Source organism: Dama dama, chromosome 19 (genome assembly GCF_033118175.1).
Source record: "Dama dama isolate Ldn47 chromosome 19, ASM3311817v1, whole genome shotgun sequence".
NCBI classification, from domain to species: Eukaryota; Metazoa; Chordata; class Mammalia; order Artiodactyla; family Cervidae; genus Dama; species Dama dama.
The window spans coordinates 10,667,829-10,695,598 of NC_083699.1; the positions used below are offsets into that span (position 1 = coordinate 10,667,829).

The following is a 27,770-nucleotide window of genomic DNA, read 5'->3' on the forward strand; positions in this document are numbered from 1 at the left end:
ACCGGAAGCCACTTTAAAGCAGAGCTCGAGGTGACAGGCGAGCGAGCTGGTTCGGGAGTGCAGTCGCGGCTCTTTGCGCTCCCCGCGGCAGAATGGCCCGAGTGCCGCTCGCCGCTTCTCGAGCCTATGACTCCTAGACGCCGGAGCCCACCCTCCGCGCCCAGCCGGCGGCGCGAACACTGCCTGCGACCCAGCGTCGTCCGGCTCTGCGCCTGTGGTCCGTTCTCTCAGACAGCCCGTTTCAGGTAAAGGACTCGGTTCTGAGGGGCCGGTGAGGAACCCTCGCTGGGATGGTGGTCGCGGAAAGGGGTGCCGGCCTTGCTGCCTGCTTTCACCGATCTGGGGTGATTGGTGTTTAGACTACCTTTTTGTACCGAATTCACTTGGATCCAGTCAATATTAGGATGGCATTGATTTACACTTCTAGTCACTTCGGGTCTCTGGCAGGTGTATAAATTGGAGTAAGACACTGGGTTTAGTCGAGGCCGCCGGCGGCTCAGCGTTTCTACTAAGGGAGGCTCGGGGGCGCGTCTATGCGGTCGCCCCTGCCGGGCAGACCCCTGGCGTTCTGAGGCGCGCTGCGCGGGGGAGAGCGAGGCGGCTGAGGGGAGCCTTCCGGCAGACCCGCGTTACGGCTGCAGCCCAGAAGTTTGCAAGCTGTTTTCAGATTAACTTTAAAGTCCTCGCCTTCCTCCCCGCCAGCCCGAGAAACGCCCTCTGCGTTTCCTCGGCTCTGCTCAGGTCGGTCCTCCGAGCCTCGCAGGACAATCTTTTCGGGAAGGTCGGTCGAGGAAAGAAAGAAATTAAGGCGCCGCTAGTGGCTTCTGAAAGGGGGAGGGCAGCCGGGGCGGGGGGTCGCTGGGTGGGTGGGAGGAGGCTGGCCCGGGGGTATAGGAGCAGGAGGGGGTGGGATCCTCGGGAGCACCCGGGATCTGGCTGCGAATCGGCTGCGCCGGGAACAGTTCGTGCGATCCCGAGCGCCGAGCTGCGCAAACCGCCGCGGCCGGCAGGAGGCGTCCCTCGGACCCCCGGCCGGGATCCGAGCGTCGTTCTACGCCCAGACGGAGTCCTGAGTTGGGATCGGGGCGGTTTCCCCGACGGTGGTGGGGTGCAGAGTGCCTGAGAACCGGGGCATCACCCGGGGGCATCGTGAGGTGAATGGTGAAGCTGTAGGTCGCTGGCAGAGGGACTGGAGGAAGTGTCCTTCCAATCTTTATTTTTTTTTTCTGTTATGCAAACTAATTGAGGAACTAGGTTCTAGTGACTTCCTCACTCCAGCCACTCCTCCAGTTCTCTGCCTGTTTCTCGGTTTTATTTCTGAGTTGGACAGAGGGCAAAAATAGGAAAAGTTGTGGCGTGTGTGTGCCCTCGTATAAATGAACTGGGTTTCGTGTCTGTTTTGCCTTGATTGGGTGTGATAGGAGTGGTTAGTGTGTGTGTGTGTGTGTAAGTGCGTGCGTGGGGGAAGGCACAGGCCGGTTTGCTGTGGAGAGGGAATACCACAATCTGTGCCAATTGTGCCTTAAGGCAAGAGCACCAAATGATGAATAATAACGCCTGGCTTGGCTGCCTTCCAGTTGATTTATGTCTTATGTCAAGTCCCTCCTCCTTCGTGAAGCTTTCCCTAACAATGCCAGCTCACACTGAACTCTTTTTTTCTACCTTTTCTTTTGTACTTGCCGTGTGCATTAACGCCTCGTTATATACTGTGTTTAATTTTTCCGAGTTTGATTTATTATGCACTTTTTACACATGTAGACTTCTAAATCCCTCCAATTAGATCTTTTATTCTTTTTTCTGGGGACTCAATTTTTTTCGTTTTGTTGCTTTTCTTGACCCATAAAGGCTCACGGGACTTGCCATTTAATTGGTGCTTTTTCTCCAATAATTCAGCTAGAAAATATCATGGAGCACCCACTGTGTGCAGTGTACTAGGCACTGTACCCTGGATGCATACTTGGTGAAATCATGAGCCCTTGCAGCAAACATTTCTTTCAGTCTATTGGATAAGGGAGAAGAGGATTAATTGCTCATCACCACCTTTTTTCCACCTGGCATAATGCTCAGTAAATATTTTCAGAATTAGTTAATGAATGCTAGATTGTGGAGGAGACACCATTCATCATTTTGCAAAGTTTTCTTTGCTTTTTAAGTTCTAGTTTTTTTCAATGGGTCTGATTCTTCAAAGAAAGCACTTTTTAAGTCCCTGTGTAGTTCATTAGGAACCTGAAATTTGCTGTGTTTTGTTTTCTTGTGTTATTTTTCTGTGCCTTCATTTGTCTTTTTTTTTAATTCACATATGTAGCTTTTCTGAAGACAGGGAGGCCCCTTTCTGTATTAGGAAGTTGTGTTTGGTTTCTAAAACAGTGTGCAGTGGTTGTTGCTGATATAGCTTCTGTTGCTAAATAAACCCTGGTATTCTTCCGCTACTAGTGGTAATGTTTTGGGGATTGCAAAAGTAGACCCTTAACATCCTTGGGGAATATATTGGAACTTTCTGCATCTAGACGTGCTTCAACAGGTTCCTGGTTTTCTCCCATATAATATTTCAGTTGAGAGCCTGCTTCCTGAGTATAGCCTCATACCGCAAATTCACTCACAGTTAATTTGCAGTTTTTCCTGCATTTGACAAACTTTTTTTTTTTTTTTTTTTTTTTTTTTTACAGTTTTTGTCACCTTATGAGACAGGAGATACATAAACAACTGTGAAGAGAACCACAAAGCAATAGAGATGTGGTTTCCCCACTGTCATAGATGCACGTATTTCTACCCCTCTCTCCACTCCATCCTAGACTTAAACTGTAAAAATTCATATCCCAGCAGAATTACAAGTCATTTTATATTAAGTCCACAAATAAATGTCAGGAGCCTAGTGGAGAAGATGCTGTCTCTTTCATCTTTACCTGTTTGTGGGCTTTTGAATAACCTTGGCTCCTTTGGAGCCTTGATTTTCAACAAAATTAAAAAGTGACCTGTAAAGATGAAATATAGTATAAGAGAAAGGATTTCAGGAACTTAGAGACTAAAACAAAACATAATGATGAATGAAAAGGATTCTGTTGTTGTCAGCTTGTAAATGATCTTCTTTCCTTTTCTTGTAGGATTTTTAGACTGAAGAGCAATTGGAGCTAATCCACATCATGGAAGTGGAAACCACCGAACCTGAGCCAGACTGTGTAGTGCAGCCTCCTTCTCCTGATGAATTTTCATGCCCAGTGAGACTCTCTGAGAAGATCACTCCATTGAAGACTTGTTTTAAGAAAAAAGATCAGAAGAGGTTGGGAACTGGAACCTTGAGGTCTTTGAGGCCAATATTAAACACTTTGTTAGAATCTGGCTCACTTGATGGGGTTTTTAGATCTAGAAACCAGAGTGCAGAAGAGAGCAGCTTACATGAACCTCTGGTGAAGAAACCCTTGGAAATAAATACATCGTGTCCACCTACTGAAAACAGTATGTCTGTCCTGATTCCTGATGGGACAAATGTTGGGGGCCAGATGCCAGAAGCCCATCCTCCCACTGATGCTCCAGAGCAGGTGGTTCCAATCCAGGATCATAACTTTACACCAGAAACCATCAGTGGGACAGTGGCAGATTCTACAGCAGGGCACTTCCAGACTGACCTTTTGCACCCAGTTTCAAGTGATGTTCCTGCTAGTCCTGACTGCATAGACAAAGTCATGGATTATGTTCCAGGGGTTTTCCAAGACAACAGTTTTACAATCCAGTACATTTTGGACACCAGTGACAAGTTGAGTACCGAGCTCTTTCAGGACAAAAGTGAGGAGGCCTCCCTTGATCTTGTGTTTGAGCTGGTGAACCAGCTACAGTACCACACTCACCAAGAGAACGGAATTGAAATTTGCATGGACTTTTTGCAAGGCACTTGTATTTATGGCAGGGATTGTTTGAAGCACCACACGATCTTGCCATATCACTGGCAGATCAAGAGGACAACTACGCAAAAGTGGCAGAGTGTATCCAATGACTCCCAGGAGCACTTGGAAAGATTTTACTGTAACCCAGAAAATGATAGAATGAGAATGAAGTATGGGTATGTATTCATAACTACTCTAAAGTTATTGTTAAATCATAGAAGGTAAAAAGGCTAAAGGCTTAGTAGGGTGGTTTCTTTCAGTAGTAACCTAACAGGTTTTATCCTCTTTTTCTACTTTTGTTCTTTTGGCTATGTGCTATCCTGATTTTTCATGGCAGTTGAATGCAGGCTATTTATCTAACCAAACAATGAAGGTTTTATGATTTGAACAATTCAGATGTCACTCTGCGCAATATGTGTGTGACTGAGAACTTGCATATACATTGAATACTGTGAATCAAATACTATTTTATCAGACAGGAGAGCTTCCTTTTGAAAGAAAATCTGTGGTGAATCTTATAAATTATGAATGCTTAATTTATCTAATTTTAAAGTTTTGCATACTCAGAAGTTGCTATATTTTTAAAAGAAAGTAGTGGTAGTTGAAGATTTTCATGACCCTCTTTTCATTTTGAATAGTTCAAAAAATTTTTCTGTGAATGATTCTGAGACCCTCCCAAACTTCTGAATTATGCCCAAACATGTCAAGTTTCTTTTTTAGTTTCCTTAAAGCTTTTTACCATTAATTTTATTATTCTATTTATCTTCCAGATAAACTGTTCCACAACTCAGTATTTTTTTAAACCTGAGTCTTTTAACAGTGAGTGAAGGGAAAATCTATGCCAATGGACATATTTATTTGTTATTTGCATAAAAGCAGTTATCCTCATGTTTTTTGTAGGCAAGACCTATATTGGGTTGACCATTTGGAAAAAAGATTGTATAGAAAAACCCAAATGACCTTTCTGGCCAACTCAATAAATAAATTGATTCTTTTAGTATGGATATCCAAGCATTATTCACTGATAGGGGAACTGAAATTCCCACATCTGCATTCTTTAATGAACTTGGAAATAGAGAAATAATAGTTGCTACATATAAAGTTGCTAGTGCAAAAATGGTTGTATAATAAGCACTGATCTTTGTATTCCTAAATTGTTTCTCCTGTAATATAAAGGGACTTACAACAAGCTAACTATCCTAACTCAAAAGTTCAGAAGAACTTTGTGGAGAGTCAGTTTTGTTCACTAATAAGTTATACGACTTGTGTCTGGAGAGTCTGAAGGCAAATGGTGGTAGTGAACTATTTCCATGTTGTCCAATTCTGTTAGTTTTGATGTTAACCTTCCGTGTTCTAACAGTGCCAGAGCATTGTTGGTATCACAGTAACCTGGCCTTTGTTTAACTTCTCTTGCTCCCATTTAGTATTAGGTAAGTGGTTTTCTTTGAATATTTCAGTACACAGACCTGTCTGTCTTTTTAGCAATTTTATTATCATGAGACTGGAATTTTGCATCTTGTGTTTCAAAAGCTAGACCTGTGAAGCAAGATGAGAAGCAATATAAAGCAATATAAAGCTGAAGTTTAGAGGCATTATTATGTAGAAGACCTCTTGGGATAAAAGTAAAGCTTATATCAAGAATATAGTTTTCCTGATCATAAATGTATTCTCTTGATAATATAATGCACTCAAGATCCTGTCCTGCTTGGGTAGCAGAATATTACAGAATTAGATCCTGTAATAAAGCTGACTACTTTTGACTTATTTTTTTAAGCCAGCATTGGAAGAGAGAAAAATGTTTTCCATTTTGCCTTAAAAATCTTTTTAATAAGGTATTGTCCAAAATCTCTGTTGCCTATGAGCTAGCAATTCTAATTGGTATGTCAAGGGTAATTAATTTTATATACTCTCAAAGCCACTCTAATCCTGCCATCTCCAGATTGCAAAACTGTGCATAACAGTGGCCTCCCACTTCACTCTTATGAAGCAGATTTCCAGTCTGCTGAGTACTTGAGCATCTTGGTACATTAAGTTTCTGTCTGTTTAAATTGGTTGAGAAGAAACTAGCAGGATTATTGTCCAACACATTATGTTCTCTTACTATGAGCAAGACAAGACAGGTATTTTGATCCCAGAAAATCCATGAACTCTTAGGACAGCAGCATATTGAGTATTTTTTTTTTTTTTACTTTGTTTTTTTTTTTTTGGTGTCATATAATTATTTTTTTTTTTTTTTATTATTAGTTGGAGGTTAATTACTTCACAACATTTCAGTGGGTTTTGTCATACATTGATATGAATCAGCCATAGAGTTACACCATATTGAGTATTTTATCCTTTGGTAAACTTTCTTTGCTGAAAAATAGACATAGAGGAAAGCCCATATGCATTCATTGTTGGATCGGTTATAAAGTACTCGCAGTGAGTGCTTGATTTCCAACCCAGTTTTAAGGAAGTAAATATTTATTTGACACTTGAGAGGAAAAGTTTGAGAGAATTATCATTATAGTTACTATTGCTGGCACTGTATTGTTACTGGTGGTTAAGTGGTCCTGCCCTGATAAAAAATAGCCAAAAGTATTGTTAATTACTAGTAAAGTGAAGTTCACCATGGACTACAGTAAGAAATGTAAGATTGTAGATAGCTAAGTGTCAAAAATTGGGTTTTTGGGAAGTTGACCTGTGGTCACTGCAACCTGGTTTTCCTTGTATTCCAAAGCGATGTTGTGTTTCCTGGCAACAAGATGCAGATAACGGCATGTTGAGCCTTGCTGAGAGATTCACAAACAAGCTGGAGCAGCCCAGGTTCACATGGTTACCACATTATTTGGCTAAAGCTATTAATCTCTGTGGTCAGGCCTGTAAAGCTGGTCTATCTGTGCAGATTGCACATAACCAGGAAGTGTGTGTTCAGCTGTGTATATGCCCAAGCCGAACCTGGCAGTCTCTGGATTCAGGAATAATGAATGGCAGTTGTTTATCCCACTTGTTTTCCGCAGTTTATATGACTTGGTAAATCATTATTATATACTATACCCATAATAGTTCATTGTGTGGAACTTGGGGAAAGTTCATAGTTCTGCGTCTTTAGCAAAGATAAGAGTTCATAGTTTCAAACTGTGTAGATGAAATTCTTTGGTTTTTGCAAATGGATTTAACATTTAACTTAACTCAAATGAGATGTGCAGTGTTCATTTTATTCTTAAGAGTGAATGGAAGGAAAGTTGAGCTAGATAAGTTCACAGGTACCTTCCAACTATTAGTCAAGATGCTTAGCTACTAAAAACACGTATAAAAATGGGATTTCAGTAATAAAAGTGCTTATTTGGTTCATTATAATGAAATTATTATAACTATTCTTTTCCAATTTTGCCTTCACTCCAAATTATATTATTCTACTTTGCTTTCTCACTGCTTTTGTACATCTGCAACATCAACTGAAAACTGGTTGTATGTATGAACTCCCCATATTTAGATGCTGAGGCTTCTTTTGCACACAGGATGAGCTTTGGAGAATTTCCAAATCCAAATACACAGTTAAGAAAACAACATCGAATGTTGTGTTTTCCATTAAGAAAACACAGTCTCTGACAGTTTAGGCATTCATCCTTAGTAGAAAATGATAACTAAATGGCAGGACTAAGCACTTTTAAAGGGGTCTCACTAACTGCAGAATACCATTGTAAAGAATGTGCAAATCTCCCCTTAGCAACTGAGATCGCCATTAGTTTTCACATTACATTCATTTTTAAGTGTGCCAGAATAGTCTCATAGTTATTATCACCCATAAGGAAGAGGCACTGTGCTGACCTTATTTTGGAGGTAACCTATAGGTGAAAATATGACCAGTGACTTATTTCTAATTCTGAATTTCTTGAAAAAGGGAAGGATGAAGAAGAAAGTTGCAAACACTGACTCCATGGTTAATTTTTGTCAGAAGATAGTGTTCTTTTCTCCTGTTTAGAATTAAAACTTATTGATAAAAGAAGTTTTGGGGCTTAAGCCTAGAGTCTTGTCATAGCTGTAGTTCATTAGTTTTGAGTGATTTTGATTGCTCATTGCTCTTAGAAGTTTGTTTCTGTTTTTTAAAAAACTGTCCAAGGGACAGTACCATTAGAAGACTTCACAGGAACTGCGTGAAAGAAGGAGAATTGCTTATTAGTGATAATGAAGAGCACATGCTGTTCTTTTCTATATGACTTGCAGAGTGGATTATCTAAAGTAGACCAAGCTCCTGACTGAACACTACTGGAATAGTTAAATTAGCCAAGTGAGCTCTGGCCTGCACAGCTGTGATGATGTATGAACTAACTCATTATGTGTTATTGATAACACAGAGAGAGGAGAACAGCTGAAACTTACTATGCCTTGTGACTTTTTGGTATTTCTTGAATATACACAGCTGGATGAGTTTGAATTTATTTAAAAAATTCCTGCCGAAGAGAAAGAGAGAGCTCCATAAGCAAGAACTGTGTTTGAAGTGACTTTCAAAATGTGTGCCTAGTGTTTCAGGAGAAAGCAATCCAATGAATTATTTTCTGTACCTCTTTATGATGCTATTTACATATGAAATAAAGCTAATTGGCTTCTGTCTATACTAATCCAGGGAAGTTACTGGGTCTGTGTAGAGCCTTCATGGGAATCAATAGCAGTCGTTCATTTATTCCCTTTCTGGTTTTGTCAGTAAGCAGATTAGACTTTTTGAAGCAGCTGTCACCTGGCTTCAGGTTGGGGTCAGTCTGTTCCTGATATATTCATGGTTAAGAAAATGGATCTTGTAGAGAGCAAAGATGTATAACTTTTAAATCAGACAGTTGGGGAAATAACTTACGAGGTTATCTGATAGTTCCTAAAAATAATTGCATGATACATTATACATTTTCTCGTTGAGTTGACTCTAAAGCTTTTACTTTTTTTGTAAATAGAAAAAATAATTCCATTCAACATTTAAAACTTCATTCTGCATATGTGAACGTGCAGAAAATGCAACTTTTGAGTGATTACTCTGTTCCTGTAAAAACTACTCCCTATTGTTGGACTAGAATTTCTAGATTCTAGCTTTGCATTCTACCATAAAGCAAAGGTAAATTCATAAATTTCTTCTGGGTGCATCTTTGATCTTAGTGATTCTTAGTTTCATATTAGGTTTGGGGACTATTTCTAAAAGGTGTGAAGCAGTAGGTAACCCTTACAAACCTTGCCTACTTAGGGAATTTGAATAAAATGCAACCATTTAAGATTGTGACTGTTTTCCTGTGGCCTCTTGTATCTTATCCCCTGATTTGAGACCACCAGATTCTACATCCTTTGTCAAAAAAATAACTTTTTTCACATTTAAAATTAGGACCTGAGATCCTCTTAACCTAGGTCAATACCCTTTGATAATTACCAGTATCCTGTTAGTTGCACTTGCCTTCTTGCGAAAGGAAAGCTTTCTTTTGAGTTACAAGATGATTCTTGGTTATTCTGGAAAAACTTTTTGTAAGGCTGGTTCAGATTGGACATCGGTAAGTTTTATAAGAAACTCCCTTTGTAAATGCAGTAGAGTTTCTCTTTTAAATAAATCTGAGACTATTAAGCTAAAAGGAAGTGAATATGAATGACGGTTGTATCTTTGGAAGATACCAGAGTGCTGAAGGTTGAGCCATTTTGTGTTTCACTCTGGGCTTGAAATCCGTAGGTAATAGCTTAAGATCTTGAGGTGAACTGCACTTTGCAACACTGTCAGCAGAAACTGTACAGAAGAATAAAATATTTCTATTTAAAGTTCACCATTTCTAGGAGCAAACAAGTCATGGTTTTAGATATGAAGGGACTCCCGTAACAAAACAAAATGTTATTTTTATATTCATAGATTATTTATGGCAGTGCTTTCTAGGGACCAGGGATCATACTGCACAAACTCGCCTCTATTTAAAATCCCTGTAAGTGTTAAACATAATCCAGCCCAATCCCCAACACATTAGCTGAAAGCCTCAAATTTCTAATGTAGATTAATTCCTTGCTAATAGGAGGATTTGAAGTTATAAGGGATAGTTTCTGAGATATATTTTGAGATCTTCAAAAATGAAGGATTTTATGTAAAAATAAATTCCACTTATTGAGCTTGGTACTTTGATTTATATTTGATTTGTGCAAAAAATAGTAGTGTTGTGCTAAATAAATATGACTAATTCTGTGAGCAGGAGCTCATTTTAGAAAGTTGATTATATTAATAAACTTCTGATTATGAAAATTCCAGTTTGCCTTGCTGACCTAGCCAATTGCTGTTGCTAAGACAAGCGCAGAAGGGAGTTAACTAAGCCCTCCTGTTTGCTGTGACCACACAGCAAAATATGTCTGTCTCCTTGGTCTTCTCTGCTCCGTGCTGTTTACTTACTGGTAACACCCACTTGACCAGTAAAGAACCTTTGCATGGTCATCACAATGAAAGGATAAGCGTGTTGTGAGAGTGAGAATGTTAGAGCAACTGTTCGGTTTCATGTTCTACAGAAACCAGTGATTTGTGAATGTGTGTACCACAAAATGTGTAAGGAGTGCATTAGAATCCCTCGTGACTTAAGTTGTCTGAGAAAGAGTTTGGGAAGTTTGTATTCTGTATGCAAATAGATATCATTTATTTTGGTGCTGTTGCCTCTGAGCATAAGGAAGGATTTGTGAATAGTCTTATGTTGAAACCTAGCACTTCTCATAATGATTAGAAAATAGTTTAAGCCACATTTACGGGAATTTCTCTTCATTAATTTTTTCCCCTTTTTGGATTAAGAGCTTCTTAAACTGTTACCTTCTCATTTGACATATAGCCATAAAGTGTGTGTGATTTTCTTTGCTCTGACTTTTTATCAGCACTGAATAGTCAGTGAAGAATGGCAGGGGTAGGATCCAAGAGTGAACTTTGCTTGCAGTGAACTTTCAGAATCTTGCCTGAACCCTGTGATCTTCACAGTTCCTGCAGCTGATCTGGGCGTAGGAGGGCAAATGGCACAAACTACTCTAAATAATTTCCTGCTGCGGTTGGTCTTTGGTTTCTGACTGTCACCTGGCTTCGCTCTTTCATTTTCAGGCATTGCAAGAATAAAAATAAGCACAGGAGAAATACTAAATTTGCCTTCCAAGGTAATAAAAGAAAGACATCCTTGAATGGAGGGCAGAGGATGTGAAACAGAAGCAACTTTGCTTTCTGATGTTAGGATCGTCCAGATGCTGCCACTCATCACTAAATAATGCCACTTACGTAAAGTGTTCCACAATTAATTTGTTACTAAAAAATAATTTTTACTTTGGTCATTTATCAATTAGTTTGTCTGTACTAACTGGGGGAAAAGGCAAAATTTTATTTTTTTATTGGAGTTTAAATGTTTTACAGTATTGTGTTAATTTCTGCTACACAACAAAGTGAATCAGCTATATGCAAAATTTTAAATAAAAAACCTTTCTTTAAAGGAGTTATTTATAAATTTGAAAGTCAATTCAGAAATAAGCTAACAAACTGTACCTTACTAGGGGCTACTAGGAGATAAATTTTATGATTATTTATAATTAGTGTTTCATTGATGAGTAAACAAGTTCTAAATTGACGTTATTTGAAAACAATTATTTTTAATCAGTTTGCATACAATTGATTTTATAATTATGTAGAAAAGTTTTATAAGTAAATATAATTCAGCCTACTTTATTGTCAGATTTCATATCCACAGAACTTAATCAGTTGAGTACATGGCAGACACTTTTTGTTTTCTACTTTGAGATTAGAAACCTCTCTGTTTTAAAAATATTTCACTTGACAAGGGGATATTTACTAATCTTCATAAAAAGCAATAACTACATAATTTAAGGTAGTATAAGACATGATACATTTCTTTTCAATGTGCTACATGTTTCCTATCCCAGCTGTTCTTTTAGAAATTGTTTCATTTCCTCTTCAGGCCATGGTTGAGATGTCTCACTTAAGTTACCTTCTGAGAGTCTCAGGATATGTGACTGAACTGGGATAAAAGTTAAGGCTATATGACATTTTTGATGTCTTCAGGGTGTGAAATTTAGGCCCATGCATCCATAAATAGATAGCTGCGAGATCTTCTGATCTCAGAATATAATTTTTATTTATGAAAGATTTTAGGCTTATCCACATATTATTAAAAAGTTCTTCTGCATTATTTGCTTTGAACTGATAGTTTTGTAATTAAAACAAAAAAGCCCAACATAACAGTGTTTTAGTAGGTTCTCTTCCTCAGGTAGCTATTGTAATTTGCTTTCAGGGGTTGCCTGAGGTAGAGAGGACTTATGATTTGTTAGGGATTTAGGAAACTCTTAGGTGTACTCAGATCTGGGCCATGTCCTAGTACAGAGTTCTTTGAGAATAAACTGTTATGTGTCTGTTTAGTTCCCCACATGCTTTTGGATAATATAGAATTATAAAAACTTAAAAAACAAGGTATCCTTTCATAGAGACAACCTACCTGCCTGGCTTTTTTCTCCTATTTCTTATCCTCTCATTTTTATTTCACTATGTTCACTTCTAGAATCACTTTAACACCACAGATTAGATGTCTGACAATTTGTAAATCAAGCATGTGGTTTAGCACACAGATAAATCCACTCATTAACTTACTGCCTCCTCATTCACCTGTTTCCAAGATGTCCTAGGAGGGACCAAGAGAGCAGCACACACAGCTAGAAGTTTGCTCTAAGAAAGTCGATCCCTGGACACTCGAAGCCCCATTGAATCTTAAAGTGGGGAATATTTTTACCTACCCCAAAATCTTTTGAGGTAAATATATCATCCAGGTTTAATGTTAATTGTTTTACAGGGTGCTCTAAGTCTCAGCAATCCTGCCTTGAATAAGTCAGGGTCTTCTTAGAGGTGGGCAGATTTAATTGCAAGTCAACATTTGATTCTTAGCTTGCTTATAACTACTGAGGGTCATACGCAAAGTAACGTTAAAATAAAAGCAAAACAAAACTCTGAGTTCTGATTTGTAGGTATGTCTGTATTTACAACTACTTCTGGATACCAAGGGGGAAAACCCAGTTGTTACCAGGACCCAAAGTTATAGTGTAGAAGTAGAGAAATTTAACCTCTGGTAAACAGTGAAAGATGTTGCTTTGTATGTAGGCAACATACAAAGATAGATCATTTTTATTGCCTTCCCAAATAACTTCCTGCTATGTATTCAAGTCAGTGTTAGCAAAAATCTTAATTAGTGACAGAATAAATGACAGTTATTATGCTTCTAAAGCAGAAAGAGTACATAGTCCTCTGAAGTTTAATAACTAAACTGCTTTCACAGTGTATTTTGGTATTATATATGCCATGGCTTTGATTCTCATCACCTTGTAACATATTTGAAGGAATCTATAAGCTGCCAGATATTCCAGCACTGCTAAATGAGTTCCTGGAAACATCAAAGCCAGGTATCAAAAGCCAGCTATATTTCGTGCGCCTGTGAAATTTCTTTAGCAGCAGCAAACATATCCCATCTGTCATGCCTGTCTCAAGTCTGTAGCAGAAGAAGCCTAAATAACTCTCGATACTGCATTTGATCTTTATCCTTCTCTCATCGTGACCTTCAGCTGGGGGCGACATTTTCCCTTTATATCATAGTAATAAATAATTGTGTCTGGTTAATCCAGCTGATTAGGGTGGGTGTTGATTAGTTTGAGGTCACAGGTTTATCCTTGTAGAAACCAGTTAACTTTTATAGGCAGGAAGCCAAGATTCCGAAGTCTAACTCATCTAGTTAAAACTGTACAGAGTAAGGTCCAGAAAACTTGACTTAACTGACGTTTGCTAAAGTCTGAGTTCTATATCTTATTTGCATCATCTTCCTACTTAAATGTGTTCCATCTTCTGTGATTCTAGTCTCATTTAATGGCACCATTAATCCAGTCACCAGATCTGAAACATGGGACACATCCTGGACTCCTTCCACTCCTTTCAGCCCCTTCATGCAGTTAGCCTAACTCTTAAATACTCTCAAATCGTCCCCATTGTTGCCTTCTCAGTTCTCTGCCATAATTTGTCTCATTTGCACTTTAGTAGCTATAGATGGCTAAGTATAGAATAATAAATATTTATAATAAACATCTAATAAATATTTAGCAAATAAGTGCCTATCTCCACCCCTCCCCCACCCCTCTCTACCAAGATAAACAAATCAGCCCTTCCTACCACTGCTGTTGGAGTGACCTTTATAAAAGGCAAATCTGACCCCTGTTGAAATCCACCGGTGATTCCTGTAGCCCACAGAATCAAGTCCTAACCTCTTAACCCAGCACACAAAGCTCTTCATTATCTGGCCCCAGCCAACCTGTTCAGTTCAGGCTTATCTGTTATCATCCTGCTCACACACACAGACACCCTGACCTCCCACATGAACTGCATGTGCTGCTTGCTCTGGATTGCTTGAGCGGCGCTTGGTTGGCTTCTGCACGTGTCAGTCACTCTGCATGTGGTGTCCTGCCTCTCATGGTCTGCCTGCTGGCTGGCCAGACTTGGCTCGTGTTTCACCTACTCTGGGACACGTCCCTTGAACACCTTCGTGACCCTTTTCCCAGCAGTGAGGCCTCCGGATTGCTCCCAGACCACCTCTGTGCCACACTTCACACTGCGCCACAGGGCTTGCTTGTCTTTCCCCACTGACTTTTGGGCATTTTACCATTTTCATCTTCTTAGCCTTGCCATAGCCCAGCACTTAATCATTGTGTCCACTTATGATTACGTTTGTTGTCACATTTCTTTCTTGGTTTTGAACAATTTGTAAATAGAGAAATTGCCTAAAATGGTTACATTCTCCTGAGCTCCCAAATGCATAATCCCAAGAACTATTTATCCAACAAAGAGATTGTGTCCTAATTTCTGTTTTATTCAGCAACTATTTATTTAATAGTTTTGGTTTCCATTACATTACATTCTATCATTTATATTGCAGGCCCTTTGTACTTTTTAGTATCTGACATACACATTCTAGAACAAATGATGGTATGGGTGTTGGTACTCTGTGTGTTGGTAATATATGTTGGAAATGTTGGTATGTCAAGATATTTGTTGAGTGGAAAGAGAGTCATTGTTAGTAAGCATCGAAATTATGAGAATGGGTGTTCTCTTCAGAATTTTTAATTTTGCAAAATTCTTAGATTGGTATGTGTGCTGGTGTGTTTGGTGAAGCATGTTGACACAGAATTGTTAATATTTCTGTAGTCCACTCTCTTTCTTCCCATTAAAGCAAAAACCAGCCATTGGCTCACAATGGTTTTTTTTTTTTTTTTTTCCTAATTTGTTGTGATAAAGTTTTATTTTGGGTGAGTCCAGATGGATTGATTCAGCCACATGATACATTTAACTAAATCTAAAGCATACTGCTCAGTGGCTGCCTCCCATTCTCACTCTTCTCTGGCCATCCCTGAGTCAGGCTGTCTTTAAGTCAGAAGGGTTCCCTTCTGCCAGGATGACTGCACCCTGCTTTTAGGAAGCCCTGTCTCTCCTCTCTCCAGCCCCATCTCTAGCACTGTCTCTGTTGCTCAGTTAATACACATCCTGTATTGACCACTTTGACCTTTTACCTCCATCTGCTCAACAGTCTAAATTCCAACCTTTATTTAAGGCTCTGAGACCCTAGACTTGCCTCCTTAGCCTGACATCTCGCACTGTGCCTTGTGGTATGCTGTTCACATTTTCTCATCTCTTACGTATCCCTGTTGAGAAGGTTTCCTTTTCCAACGTTGGCCCTGTTATTCCCTGTCCCTACCCTTCAAGCAAAACGCTTGAAGAACTTTTTTCTTCCATATAACCTTCACTTTCTGGTAATTATTTCCTGTTGAAGTGTTAGGTTACTTAGTCATGTCTGACTGTGATCCTGTCGACTATAGCCTACCGGGCTCCTCTGTCCTTGGGATTCTTTAGGCAAGAATACTGGAGTGGATTGTCATTCCTGTCTCCAGGGGATCTTCCCAACCTAGGGATCGAACCCAGGTTTCCTGCATTGTAAGCAGATTCTTTACTGTCTGAACTACCGAGGAATCCCTATTTCCTATTAAACTGTTGCTAAAATTCTTTCTCTTACAGAAAGCTATCTTGGATTGATACTGTAAAGCGTGTTATTTTCTTTACCTTTATCGATTCCTGGAGCAGTAGCCACCACCTCTCCCATGATGCTGCACGCCTTTTCTTTGTCTTCTCATTCCCAGAATGTACTTGTGTTAGATAGGCAGATGTACTGCTTCTTTGGTTTTAGATTTTGTTAGTTTTTTCTGTCTTGAAGCCAGGGACTACATCTGTTTGATTCTTTGTGTATTCCCTAAAACAGCCCACCATCACCATTTCCATACACACGACTCATAACTGGTTTCTGATAATACAAAACAATGGTTTGATAAGAGTGGTGAATGTTGAACATTTGGCTTTCGTGTTGGATGAATTTTATACTGATGCAGATTGAAGAGAATAAAAACTCTTGGCTTTGGATTTTTTTAAGCATTCCCTGTTTCAGGGAGAGCAGGTGGTAAAATTAATCTTATAAAAAGATAATTTAATGTTTTTCAAATTTGTTATTTTGTCCCTGTCAACTCTAGAAAAGCATATTGAAAATCAAGTGGAGCTAAAATAGTATTTTGATACATCAATCCACAGAACAGTTGATTGTAGTAAATTAGGATTTGTCATAGAAATTTCATAATGCCCAAAAGACTGAAGTGCTCAGAGAATGTAGCAAAAGCTGCAGTTTTAGATGTCTTTCTCATGCAAATCATTATGAAGTCTTAATAATATAGTCGTAAACAGAAATTGCTAGAGAGATGTCCAGAATAAAATCTGGATGGCAAAAAGCATTGGCTGTTTATAGTATAATGTATGTTAACATATTAACTGCAATACTAAGAACTCCATAAAGAAAATACTGAGGATTTGTTGACTCATAATTGGGAATAGTTACTGGGAAATAAACTTAAAGCAGGAAAATCTGTTTAGAAACTGGAAGTGATCTTAAGAGGAAGAAAGAAGTTAATATCTCTCCACTCGATAACATCAGAGTCTCCTAAAATTAAGGGAAAATTGTTTAACTTGATGTGAAGTTTAATTTCAGTATAGGAGTTCCAGTTTTCAGTATTTTTCTTTTTTGTAGAATTTCCCAGAAACATTTTTTTAAAATTCTGGATTACGTATTCCTATTTACCATAAATAATTTTAAACAAAGTAGTGTTCAAATGTGATATAAACTGCATTTTATTGTCTTCGCATTTCACACTGAAAATTATATGTTCCTTTTAAGACTACATCCTGCTAGTTAGGATGAAATTAGGCACTCTAATCCTCACTTGAAATTAAGCAAGAAATTAGGGTTTCGGGAAGCTCTTTAGGAATTTTTAAAGGAACATAACTGCTTTTTACAAGTTATGTGCTCCATGGCCACATCAGTTGGTATATGACTTTGAGTTTTTGGTTTTGGTTTGTTTTTTTCCCAAAGAGAAGCTAATTCACAAATTATGAACATTGGGGTGGAGGGTAGAAAATATTTTCTCTCCCTCACATTTGCCAGCGGTGTTTAGTGAGAGATGTTAATAGGTATTCATGGTAAAAGGGAGAGTATTGTCGTAGGTTTGGAAGAGTACTTTCTAGCCCTCACCATGGTATTGATACTTCAGTCTCTACCTTCACATATTTAAGGGACAGAGGAGTAGCTGCAGTAAGTAAATTGTTTAACTCTGTGTAGACAACTTTTTCAGACTTGACCACAGAATGTTTTTTTGTGCAGAGTACCTATTTAACAGTCCTTGAAACAAGTGTTCCAAGAGCAGAGTCTGGAGTTTCACAGTAACCAACAAAACCCGTAGGTCAAAATTCATACCCTTTTCAAAATCCTAATTACAAGAAAGCCTGTCAGTTATTGGGAATATCTGTCCAAACACCTGGATTTCATATGAGCCAGTTCTGAGTGCCACTGGATCTGGAGTATCTGGATGTGTGTTAAAGACATTCATTTAGAAATCTGTGGTGGAAAGAATAAAATAATGCATTTAAAAACTTAGTCACTCTGCTTATAGCTGTGATGTTATATTTTCTTAGGGAAATTTTGAAATATATACAAAAAGAAAACTGAACATTTTGCCATTAATGGTTCAGATGAGTCAAACAGTAGATGAAGTCCCATTAAAAAAGAAACACAAATTTTTTGTACCACCCTTTATAAATTTAAGTGATTCTGATTTATATAGTGGGAACTCCCCCTCCCCAATAAAGTATGGATGCAGCAGCAGCAGACCATATATCAAAATGACAAAACTATTCTCATGCTGAACGTTATGATAATCCAGACTATTTTTTCTCATCATATTTTGTCAACCTTTTTTATTTTCCACCCACAGGATAAAAGATGATATTGATGTTAGGTAGATTAGCAGTACTTGTCTCATCTGAGGTCATTTAGTTTTTCCTATCTTTCATCAGGCAATATTGTATATTCCTGTTGTGATGCCTCTGAAAAAAAGACAGGCTTCAAGAGAAGTTTCTTTTCTCTCTCTGCTTTCCATGTCAGCTTCATCCTAGAGCTGACCCCCTAATTGGTTGAGACCAGGTTTGGCTTATCCTCCTGTGGTGGGAAGAGCCAGGACTATGTTGATTGGTTCAGGCCAGTGATGCTGTAGGATAGAATCAATTCCTGCTCCATGGCTTGGACATTTTGGTCTTGTTAAGAAAAGACATAAAGGAAATGGGGAAACCACTCACAATGATATCTTTTTACTACAAACAAAACAAGCTTTGAAAATTCTACAATATACTATACTAGATATTTGTAATGTCATATGCTATGTTTAGGTATTTCTGTTTTGCAAATATACTGATATTAACAGTTCATTTTTTCTTGGGTCTTTTTAGAGGACAAGAATTTTGGGCAGATTTGAATGCCATGAATGTGTATGAAACAGCTGAATTTGACCAACTACGAAGGCTGTCCACACCACCCTCTAGCAATGTCAACTCTATTTACCACACAGTCTGGAAATTCTTCTGTAGGGACCACTTTGGATGGAGGGAGTATCCTGAGGTATTTACAGAGTATTTTTCCAAAAAGTGCATTTAAATGTTTTTGTCTTTCACTGTTCCTTTCTGATGATGGCTAGATAGAAACACAAACCAAAGAGCTTTTGGATATTGTCTTGTTGACAATGAATAATACTTTTCTCTCTTGATTTTTCTGAAATGTATTTTTTTCCCATTAATTTCCTGGAGCCCGTAAATGGAATACCATTGTTATCAGAGAGAAAATGCTTTTCCCGGTGTCTTATTACAATAGGGACCAAGTATTTACTGTGATAAGTACTCAGACTCAGTGCCAACTTTGGAGTAATTTTAATGAGATGAGCACTAGTGTAACTTCTGACTGTATCTGCCTCCTGGTGATTGGATCATATGTTAAAATATTAGCATTTTAGAAGACTGGGGAAAACAATTGCCCTTGTGCCCCTGGAAGAAGTACTTGAAAATGTTTATTGAACTGTGGTCAAGCAAATCAGTCATTTAAAATTACATCACAAGTGCATAGGTATCCTTGGTCTGAGATGGTAAGAATAGTTCATCAATTACGCAGTGAGGTTTTAAAATGATGGTAGTTTACTTTGCCTCTGAATGAGAATTCTGAGTCACAATTAATTGCCCCAAAATGGATTTAAAGATTAATTTCACATTCCAGAGATCTGACTTCTTTAATTGATTAAATTCATTTCCAGCATAACAAAAAAGGGAGAACTGACTTATCTACCTTAGATAAGGAAATAGCAAAAGAAAACAACCTAATATGTTAATTAGTATAAAACACAATATTGAGTTAAAATTTCTTATTCTTAAGTAGTCACTAGTATCTGGTATCTTCCGAAGAGAATAAGAGGCTGTTTAAAGTATATTTGGATAGTCCAATGTAGTTGGACTGTCCCTGTGTTTTTCCTCTTGAGAGGTTTCTTGGGTTTGGAATGTAATTGATTTATGTGAGCAGTATGTACTACCACCTTTAACCCTCTTCTGAAACTCTCTCAAGGAATAGAAACAATAAAATCTCCAGGACATTTATAAGGCCTCTATTAGGATAGACTAACCTTTCACATGTTTCATAAGGTAGGAAATCCATGGAAGCATCTTTCTGTTCTGCATCTTAGAAAAAAATAAAATTCCTGCATATAACAGGAAGTAATTTGATTCACTGTACTTTTTGGTGCTCTTCTGATGTTAACAGCAAAGTTAACTATTTTTACCTTTTGTTACATTAACATTTTTCCTATCTTATAGTGACTGTTTATTGCTTTTTTAACTCGCTGATTTTTCTTTACCTTCTGTTTTCTCCTCCATAGTCTGTTATTCGATTGATTGAAGAAGCCAACTCTCGAGGTTTGAAAGAAGTCCGATTTATGATGTGGAACAACCACTACATTCTCCACAACTCATTCTTCAGAAGAGAAATAAAAAGGAGACCCCTTTTCCGTTCCTGTTTTATACTGCTTCCATATTTACAGTATGTGTCCAGCAGAAATTCTCACCCTCCATTTTATGTAAACGTACAACTTTTAAATGCCCAAAAGACTTTAAAAGACTAACTTGATTATCTAAAATGTAAAATTGAGTTATTCTTTAGGTTTAATTCTTTCAAAAATAGAGTTCAGATGAGCTGTAATTAACCTAGCACTAAAAGAATGAGCATCCTCTTGCATTTTTTTTGGACTAGAAAGCAAAGTAAACATTTTTCCACAACTAAAAGTAGTTCTATCTAGATTAAGTCAGTGTTTGCATTTGCCTCTTTCATGGAAGATTGAGATACCCTTCCAAGTTATGGGACTATTTTCTAGCCCATAAACTGCCTTGGCAAGTAGAGATTGTTCCTCAAGGTAGTGTTCTCCATTCATCTCCCTTCAGTGAACTTGCATGAAGCGAATTCACCTTTTCAAGCAATTTGCATTCTCATTTGCTCAGTAAGGCCCATTTTCCTGTAACACTCATTAAAAGTACCTGTCATACTTTTAGGTTTGAGACTGAGCTCAAACTTCTGAATTAAAGGGGAGCTCTCCTTCCAGTTCCCCCAGTGCCATTTTTTTTTCCTCTGGAGAGCCTACTGGCACATCTCCATTGATGGCTAAAGCTGGGGCACATTGCCATTAGCAAGGCCATCTCCGAGAGGTAGTGTCTCTAGGGAAATCATTATCTACTCTAGTCAGATAGATCATATTTAGAGCTTGATTTTTAAAATACAGCTAGGTTTACTTGGTTTTATGAACTGGGGAGATCTAGGATAATAGTGGTTGGCATCTTATATTCTTACTAGTAGTTTATTTCAAGTCCAAAGTGTGTTTTTTGCATATCATTATGGTAGTCTTAATGATTCTAATTCTGAGATTGCGATGGGAACATTAAAAACAAAATGTAAACAAAAATCCTTGAAATGCTCAGTACCTAAAAGCAGTTTGTTAGTAAGGCAGATTTAAGAAATATATGTTTCTAAACTTGAGGTAAACATGTGCTTTCTTCTTAGTTTAGGTGTGAAAATTTTACCCTATGGTTTTTTTTTTTTCTTTTTTTTCTTTTTTTTAGAAACTAGTAAAAACGCCGTTCCGTAATTGCGCTAGCACAGCTGAGACAGTGCCAGCGCCCGGCAGCTAGGAACAGACTGTGAGACAGTGGGGCTCCTCAGGGAGACCCGCAGCCTGGCGTGCTGGGCCAGTCAAGCACGATGCGGCTTCTGTGTGAGAGGAGGAATGCTCGTTCAGTGCTGCGTTGTGGGGAGAGTTTTACGGAAGTGTGAAAATTGATGTGTTTTGATCCTAAGACTAGCAATTATGGAATGCCCTTCCCTTCACCTTTTTTTAAACTTAGGCTTGTTTTGTAGAAGTATGAACTGTAAAACTGGTATGAGCAGTAGTGGAGTTAATACCACAAATATGGTCTTCCTATTTTTGGCTTACAAGGGAACAAAGAAAGCCACTCTTTTCCTTTTCAAACTTTCCTATTTTAGTCTTCTTATCTGGAACAGTAATCATCAGGTAAAAAGTAGAGCTTAGCAAATCAAAGAGATCACGCAGACATTTCAACAGGAAAAGAGTAGAGTAGCAGCAAGTTCACCAGGGTGTGATGTGCATGCAGCCATTGAGTTCCTGTCTGCTCTGGAGTCCGGGGCTGGCCTAGAGGGGAGAGAGAGAAGGACCAATTCCAAAAGTCAGATTTCAGAAGTGGATTTCTAGAGAGACCATGGTCTTAGTCAGGAAGAAAGTTTTGTGTGTTTTTTTTTTTTTGAAAGTTTTGTTTTGAAGTGTTAGTAAGTGCAAAGGTTCCAAGAAAATCATAGGTGTCAAAAAGGCTGTAACTATCAGCGTATCAGAGATACCTAAGAATTGGGAATGCTAGAGTAGGGAGGTGGGAGTGCAAGCTTAACTCATGAATTTCCTGCAAAGCTGGCTCTTTTTAAAGGGTTTCCCTGCCTTTTCCCCCTTCCAGTTTTATTAACATAATTGACATAAAACACTGTATAAGTTGAAAGTGCACAGCATAATGACTTTATATATATTGCAGAATTATTACCACAATCAAGTTTAGCTGATGTTTCTCAGTTAAATTTTTTTCCATGTGCTTGCTGGTTTTTAATAGGGCTAGTAAAAATCTTATTCTTGAATATTCTTGGAATACTTGAGCTAAACACACAAATACCAGCTTTCAAAGTTTGGAAGTCCATTTCAACTGACAGGACATCTGTCCTGTGCAGTCACCTCATGGTCTTGATAAGGCCTGAGACCCACAGAGTAGCGATCCTCAGCCTTTCTGCCACCAGGGACGGGTTCCATGGAAGACAGTTTTTCCACAGACGAGGGGTTAGAGGAAGGTTTCTGGATGATTCAAGCACGTTACCTTTATTGTGCACCTTATTTTTATGATTATTATAGCAGCTCCACCTCAGATCATCAGGCATTAGCTCAGCTCCAGGACATTAGGGACCCCTCCCAAAAAGGACAAAATTAATTTTTACTTCATCACTGAAATTAGGAAATGTTTTTCAGAATGGCCAGAGGAGGGAAGAAGAGTGATAAACGGTGACCTTAGATTAGGAGAATTCATTCTTCAGAGGTCCTTGAGTATATGCTCCATAGCCTTTGACTGACTCTGGCTCCCTAGAGAAGGCTAGGTATGTAGGAAGCTTGCAATGTGTCATTGGAATACCCATGAGCTGAATATGAAGCTTTCATTTTGTGAACTGATTTCCAGGCAGGAATGGTAGCAGAAGGAAGAGGAACCGTCTCTTCTGTTGTCAGTGCCAGGTTTTCAGTACAGCTGTGACAGCCTGTAACCTATTTTGGGCAGAGTGGTTGGGAGAATCTTACCTTCCTCCTTCAACCCAGAAACCTCTGTTGGTAACATCAACCCCTAACAATACTGGTAAACCTGGTGGGTTAGGACTTAGACTCTTCACAGAGCAGAAATAGAGGGAACAGCTAAAAATAAGGAGATTATAGTCTGTGTTTCCTGACATTCCTCTAGAATAGTGACGGCTTTTTAAGGAGTTACATACCTGTCAGAATTTGATTAAAGCAGTGGGGCCTCTCTTCAGAAAAATGTACCAGGCAAGGAAGGCTCTGGAGGAGTCTGTCAGGTCTTTGTGAAAATGCTCCAGAAGACAACTGGCAGGCCTTCTTTGCCCTGAATCTGAGTGTCAGGGTTAGGATTCCCTTTATCTCTGCTTATTTCCTTTTGCTATATTTTGAAAACGGCCAAGAAATAGGATTTAAATCATGTAATCAGGCAGGAATAAGTAACTGCTTGTCTAAACTCATCCTTTAGAGTAACAGACCTAAACTTAAGGTTCAAGGATATTCTGGTATCTAGGGCTTAAGGTAATTAGCTCTATCTTAAGCACATCTAAAGCTATAAAATTTGAATTATATTGATGGTTTTGTTGTTATATGTGATATTTAAAACTGAAGAAAATGCCAAATGTCAACTTTCTTTTGATACCAAACCCATGATCTGTTTATTTTTATAAAAAGACATTTTTTAAAAAAAATATTTTCTGTCATCTCCCTGTAAGCTCCCTCTTACCCACCTGCCTCACTGTCTCCATTCACTATGCTTCCCCATCTAAGTAGCCTTTAGTAGTGATATGTTTTCTGCTTAGTACAACAAAGTTTGAGGAACACATACAAATTGTTGTTACCTTGAAATGGAGTGTAACTATATAGGCAAAAGAGGAATCCAGGACTCAGAAAGGAAAGATATTTATAAATTGGTGCTTGCTTGCTTGCCTTGCAGCAGTACATTCCAGAGTTTTCTCCATAAGGAAGCCGGGGGGAACTAATAATAGGTTATCTGTACAGTGTTCACACTAAGGTTTTTTCTTTCCTTTAATTGATAGCATTTTCTATAATTTTTTAAACTTTTATATTGGAGCATAAGCCAGTTGTTTTTAGACATTCATTTAAGCTATTCAGATTATAGTGTTAGAGCACTGTAATGTGAGTTGGACTTATGCCGAGGTTTACATGGACATTCCTCCCTCTCCCTTCCAGGACACTTGGTGGTGTTCCCACACAGGCTCCTCCACCTCTTGAAGCAACCTCCTCATCACAGATCATCTGCCCAGATGGGGTCACCTCAGCAAACTTTTACCCTGAAACTTGGGTTTATATGCATCCTTCTCAGGACTTCATTCAAGTGCCTGTTTCTGCAGAGGACAAAAGTTACCGAATCATCTATAATCTTTTTCATAAGACTGTGCCTGAGTTTAAATATAGAATTTTGCAAATATTGAGAGTCCAAAATCAGTTTCTTTGGGAGAAATATAAAAGGTGAGTCAGCAATATGAAAAGTTCAAAAGAGGTTTTCTTGATGTAGTTAATGATAAATGCAGAGCATAATAGTAAAGACTTGCATAGAACTTAATGTCATATTTTTTCATATATTAACTCATAATTCTCATAACAGACCTTCCAAGCAGGATTATTATAGTCTGCATTTTACAGAAAGAAAACTGAGTCACAGAAAAGTTCAGTAACTTGCCACAGGTCATACAGCTAATAAGATGTGGTGCTGGAATTTGAACCCAGGCAGGCTAGCACCAGAGGCCTTGTTATTGATCACTTTATGATGCTGTATTTCAAGTCAGCCACAAATTAATGTAATTCGGTGTGGGGGAGCTTGCATGTAGATTTGAGGACCCTCAGAATTGAGAGACTTTCAGGTTGGTGGAATTAGGTAAGGAAGTCACCCTGAGAAGGTAAGCTATGAGAGCTAGATTTGAAATGAAAGAGCAAGTGAACAAATGGTTGGTGGAGCAGAGAGGGAAAGGGCTTTTGTCTGCTGTGCAAAAGAGAAGTTTAAACTTGCAGTATGATCTTTGATGATATTTTTGCCCTTGATGGCTACGTTAACATTTCCTCCCCATTGAAACCATAAAGAGAACATCAGGCTTATTTAACTCATCTATACCTTCCTTTTTTTGAATTCCCTGTCTACTTTTTGCTTTAGGAAAAAGGAATATATGAACCGGAAAATGTTTGGCCGTGACAGAATAATAAATGAGAGACATTTATTTCATGGAACATCCCAGGATGTGGTAGATGGGATCTGCAAGCACAACTTTGACCCTCGAGTCTGTGGAAAGCATGCTACAATGTTTGGACAGGGCAGTTACTTTGCAAAGAAGGCAAGCTACTCTCATAACTTTTCTAAGAAGTCCTCCAAAGGAGTCCATTTCATGTTTCTGGCTAAAGTGCTAACTGGCAGATACACTATGGGCAGTCACGGCATGAGAAGGCCCCCTCCCGTCAACCCCGGCAGCGTCACCAGTGACCTGTATGACTCTTGTGTCGATAATTTCTTTGAGCCTCAGATTTTTGTCATTTTTAATGACGACCAGAGTTACCCTTATTTTGTTATCCAATATGAAGAAGTCAGTAACACTGTTTCCATTTGAAAAATCTTGGTACTGCTAAATTATTTGTATAAACTCAATCCAGCATTTGTAGCAGGTTTTGGATGGGTGGGCAGAGTAGGGAACAGCATTGGAAATAGGGCAGTTTTAAGACCATTTTTTTAAGTGCTAGAAAGTGAAAAAAAATTTTTTTAAGAAAAACACAAGTTTTAAAATGACCACTTATTCTTTAATTACTTACTAATTGTTGTTCGCGTGCTCAGTGTGGGAAAGACTAGGATTGCACACTCTTCTCACTCACACCTGTACATCATAGGCCGCAATGTTACTAGAAGCGCTTTTATAAAGAAACAGACAGCCTAGCTAAATGTGGCTTAAGCCTGGTAGAAGTTTGGCCAAATGGAGGCTGTGAGCAAATGTGAGGATCCAGTTCATTTACAAAGATTAAAACTGACTGGAACTAGTAGCACCATATTTACTCTGTCCAAAGCACTGCTGCTGTGGTGTAGGATGAGTTGATGGCATTCTGGTGGGTGGAAAGAAATTTCTGTTTCTATCAGTAGGACTGAAATATGTCACCCAACCACAGAGCATCAATGACTTTAACTGTTCTGCAGAGTTTGCCTGAGAACTCAGTTCTGTTTAGAGAAAGTAAGAGGAAAAAAGAACCATTTGAAAAATTTGTCACCAGCAAAATTTTTCATTAACTAGTTATATAAAATGTGGTTCTTATGTTAAACTTCAGCCTTAGAAAACTCAGTCTCTCATTATCATCCACCCCAGTTTGAAGGAGTTGGGCACCTGATTTGGTTAAAGCCAGTCTTGAGAATTAAAAGTATTACTTTTAGGGTTCTAGACGTAGACCCTGACTGAAGGTTTTAGAGAAAGAATACATCTGTAACTGAATTGGTTAGAGTTTATTACTGTACTTTGCACAAAGTAGATCTCAAAAAAGTATTTGTTGACATGGAAATATTGTTAAAGGTGGACCCCCACCCCTCTGCCTGCTTCGCCAGATGTAGCTGGGTTCCCTGGTCAACTCTGTATCTTACACTACTTCACAGAAACACAGACTTGGAAATTGTGCCAGTGGCCAGGCAGGAGCAGTGTTAGGAGACCGGGCCGCTACCTGAGCCGAGAGGTAGCCGCTCAGTGTACTTTGCCTTAAGCAAAGCAAACAGACCTGGATTTACAAAAGTGGAAGTGGTTGTTTACGAAAGAATTCACTATGGAATTCTTTCAGACTCCAAGCTCTCCTCGTATGTTTGCAGTTATTTCATTTATACACAACTCTTCAGGAACTTCTGTGTTGTTCAAAGCAAGATCTATCTATCCTGATGTCTCAGTGACTTGGCCTGTTTAAGCACTTACCAGGGCTTCCACACAGTTATTTATTTTGCCCTCGTTGATCTTTTTGTTTGCTGCCATTGGCATGAAATAGCCAGCTGAGGCTGGTATAGTTGCCCTTTCATTCAGTTGTAACTTGTAAACCAGTAATTCCCAATCTTTTTCAAGTTAAGACATCTTACTGTTGCTTATTTGGTTTTATGAAACTTGTTCCTTTTTTTCTCCCTAAAGGAAAAAAAAAAGCTTTATGACATATTTATTTTTTTAATAAAACTAAAGCAAAAATAAAAGTTCTGGTAATTCTTTCAAAACTTTGTTGTTTTGGTTCTCTTTAAGACAGCTGCATTTTGATCTGTAAATGCTGGTCAGTTGTGTGAATGAACGTGTGATTGAATGACTGAGTGAACAGACCTAACCAGAAATGCTGCCTAAACACTTGTGCTCTGAGAATCAGCAAAAAAAGTGCATTATCTGGCAATTGACTTAAATCACAAGAGAATAGTAAATATTTTTCAGGTAAACGCTTGAGGGAAAGAGATAAGTTTTATATCAGCAAACAGCAATAGTAAAAAACATATATATTACCAGGTTGTCCCCTTCAGCAGGTGTTAAAGGAAATATAAAAAGGAAGTGTAAAAATTTCATCTGCTCTCAA

The 27,770-nt window shown here is 38.5% G+C and overlaps 1 protein-coding gene across 1 annotated transcript; it reads left to right on the forward strand.

Annotated features, from left to right (window-relative positions):
• On the forward strand, positions 1-27,405 carry TIPARP (TCDD inducible poly(ADP-ribose) polymerase). The gene is made up of 6 exons (XM_061168189.1): positions 1-245; positions 3,102-4,054; positions 18,748-18,916; positions 20,214-20,374; positions 24,405-24,683; positions 25,363-27,405. Exons 2-6 carry the CDS (start codon positions 3,141-3,143, stop codon positions 25,808-25,810), a joined length of 1,971 nt encoding a protein of 656 aa, XP_061024172.1. The 5' UTR covers positions 1-245; positions 3,102-3,140; the 3' UTR covers positions 25,811-27,405.
• Positions 27,406-27,770: the final 365 nt, after the last annotated feature.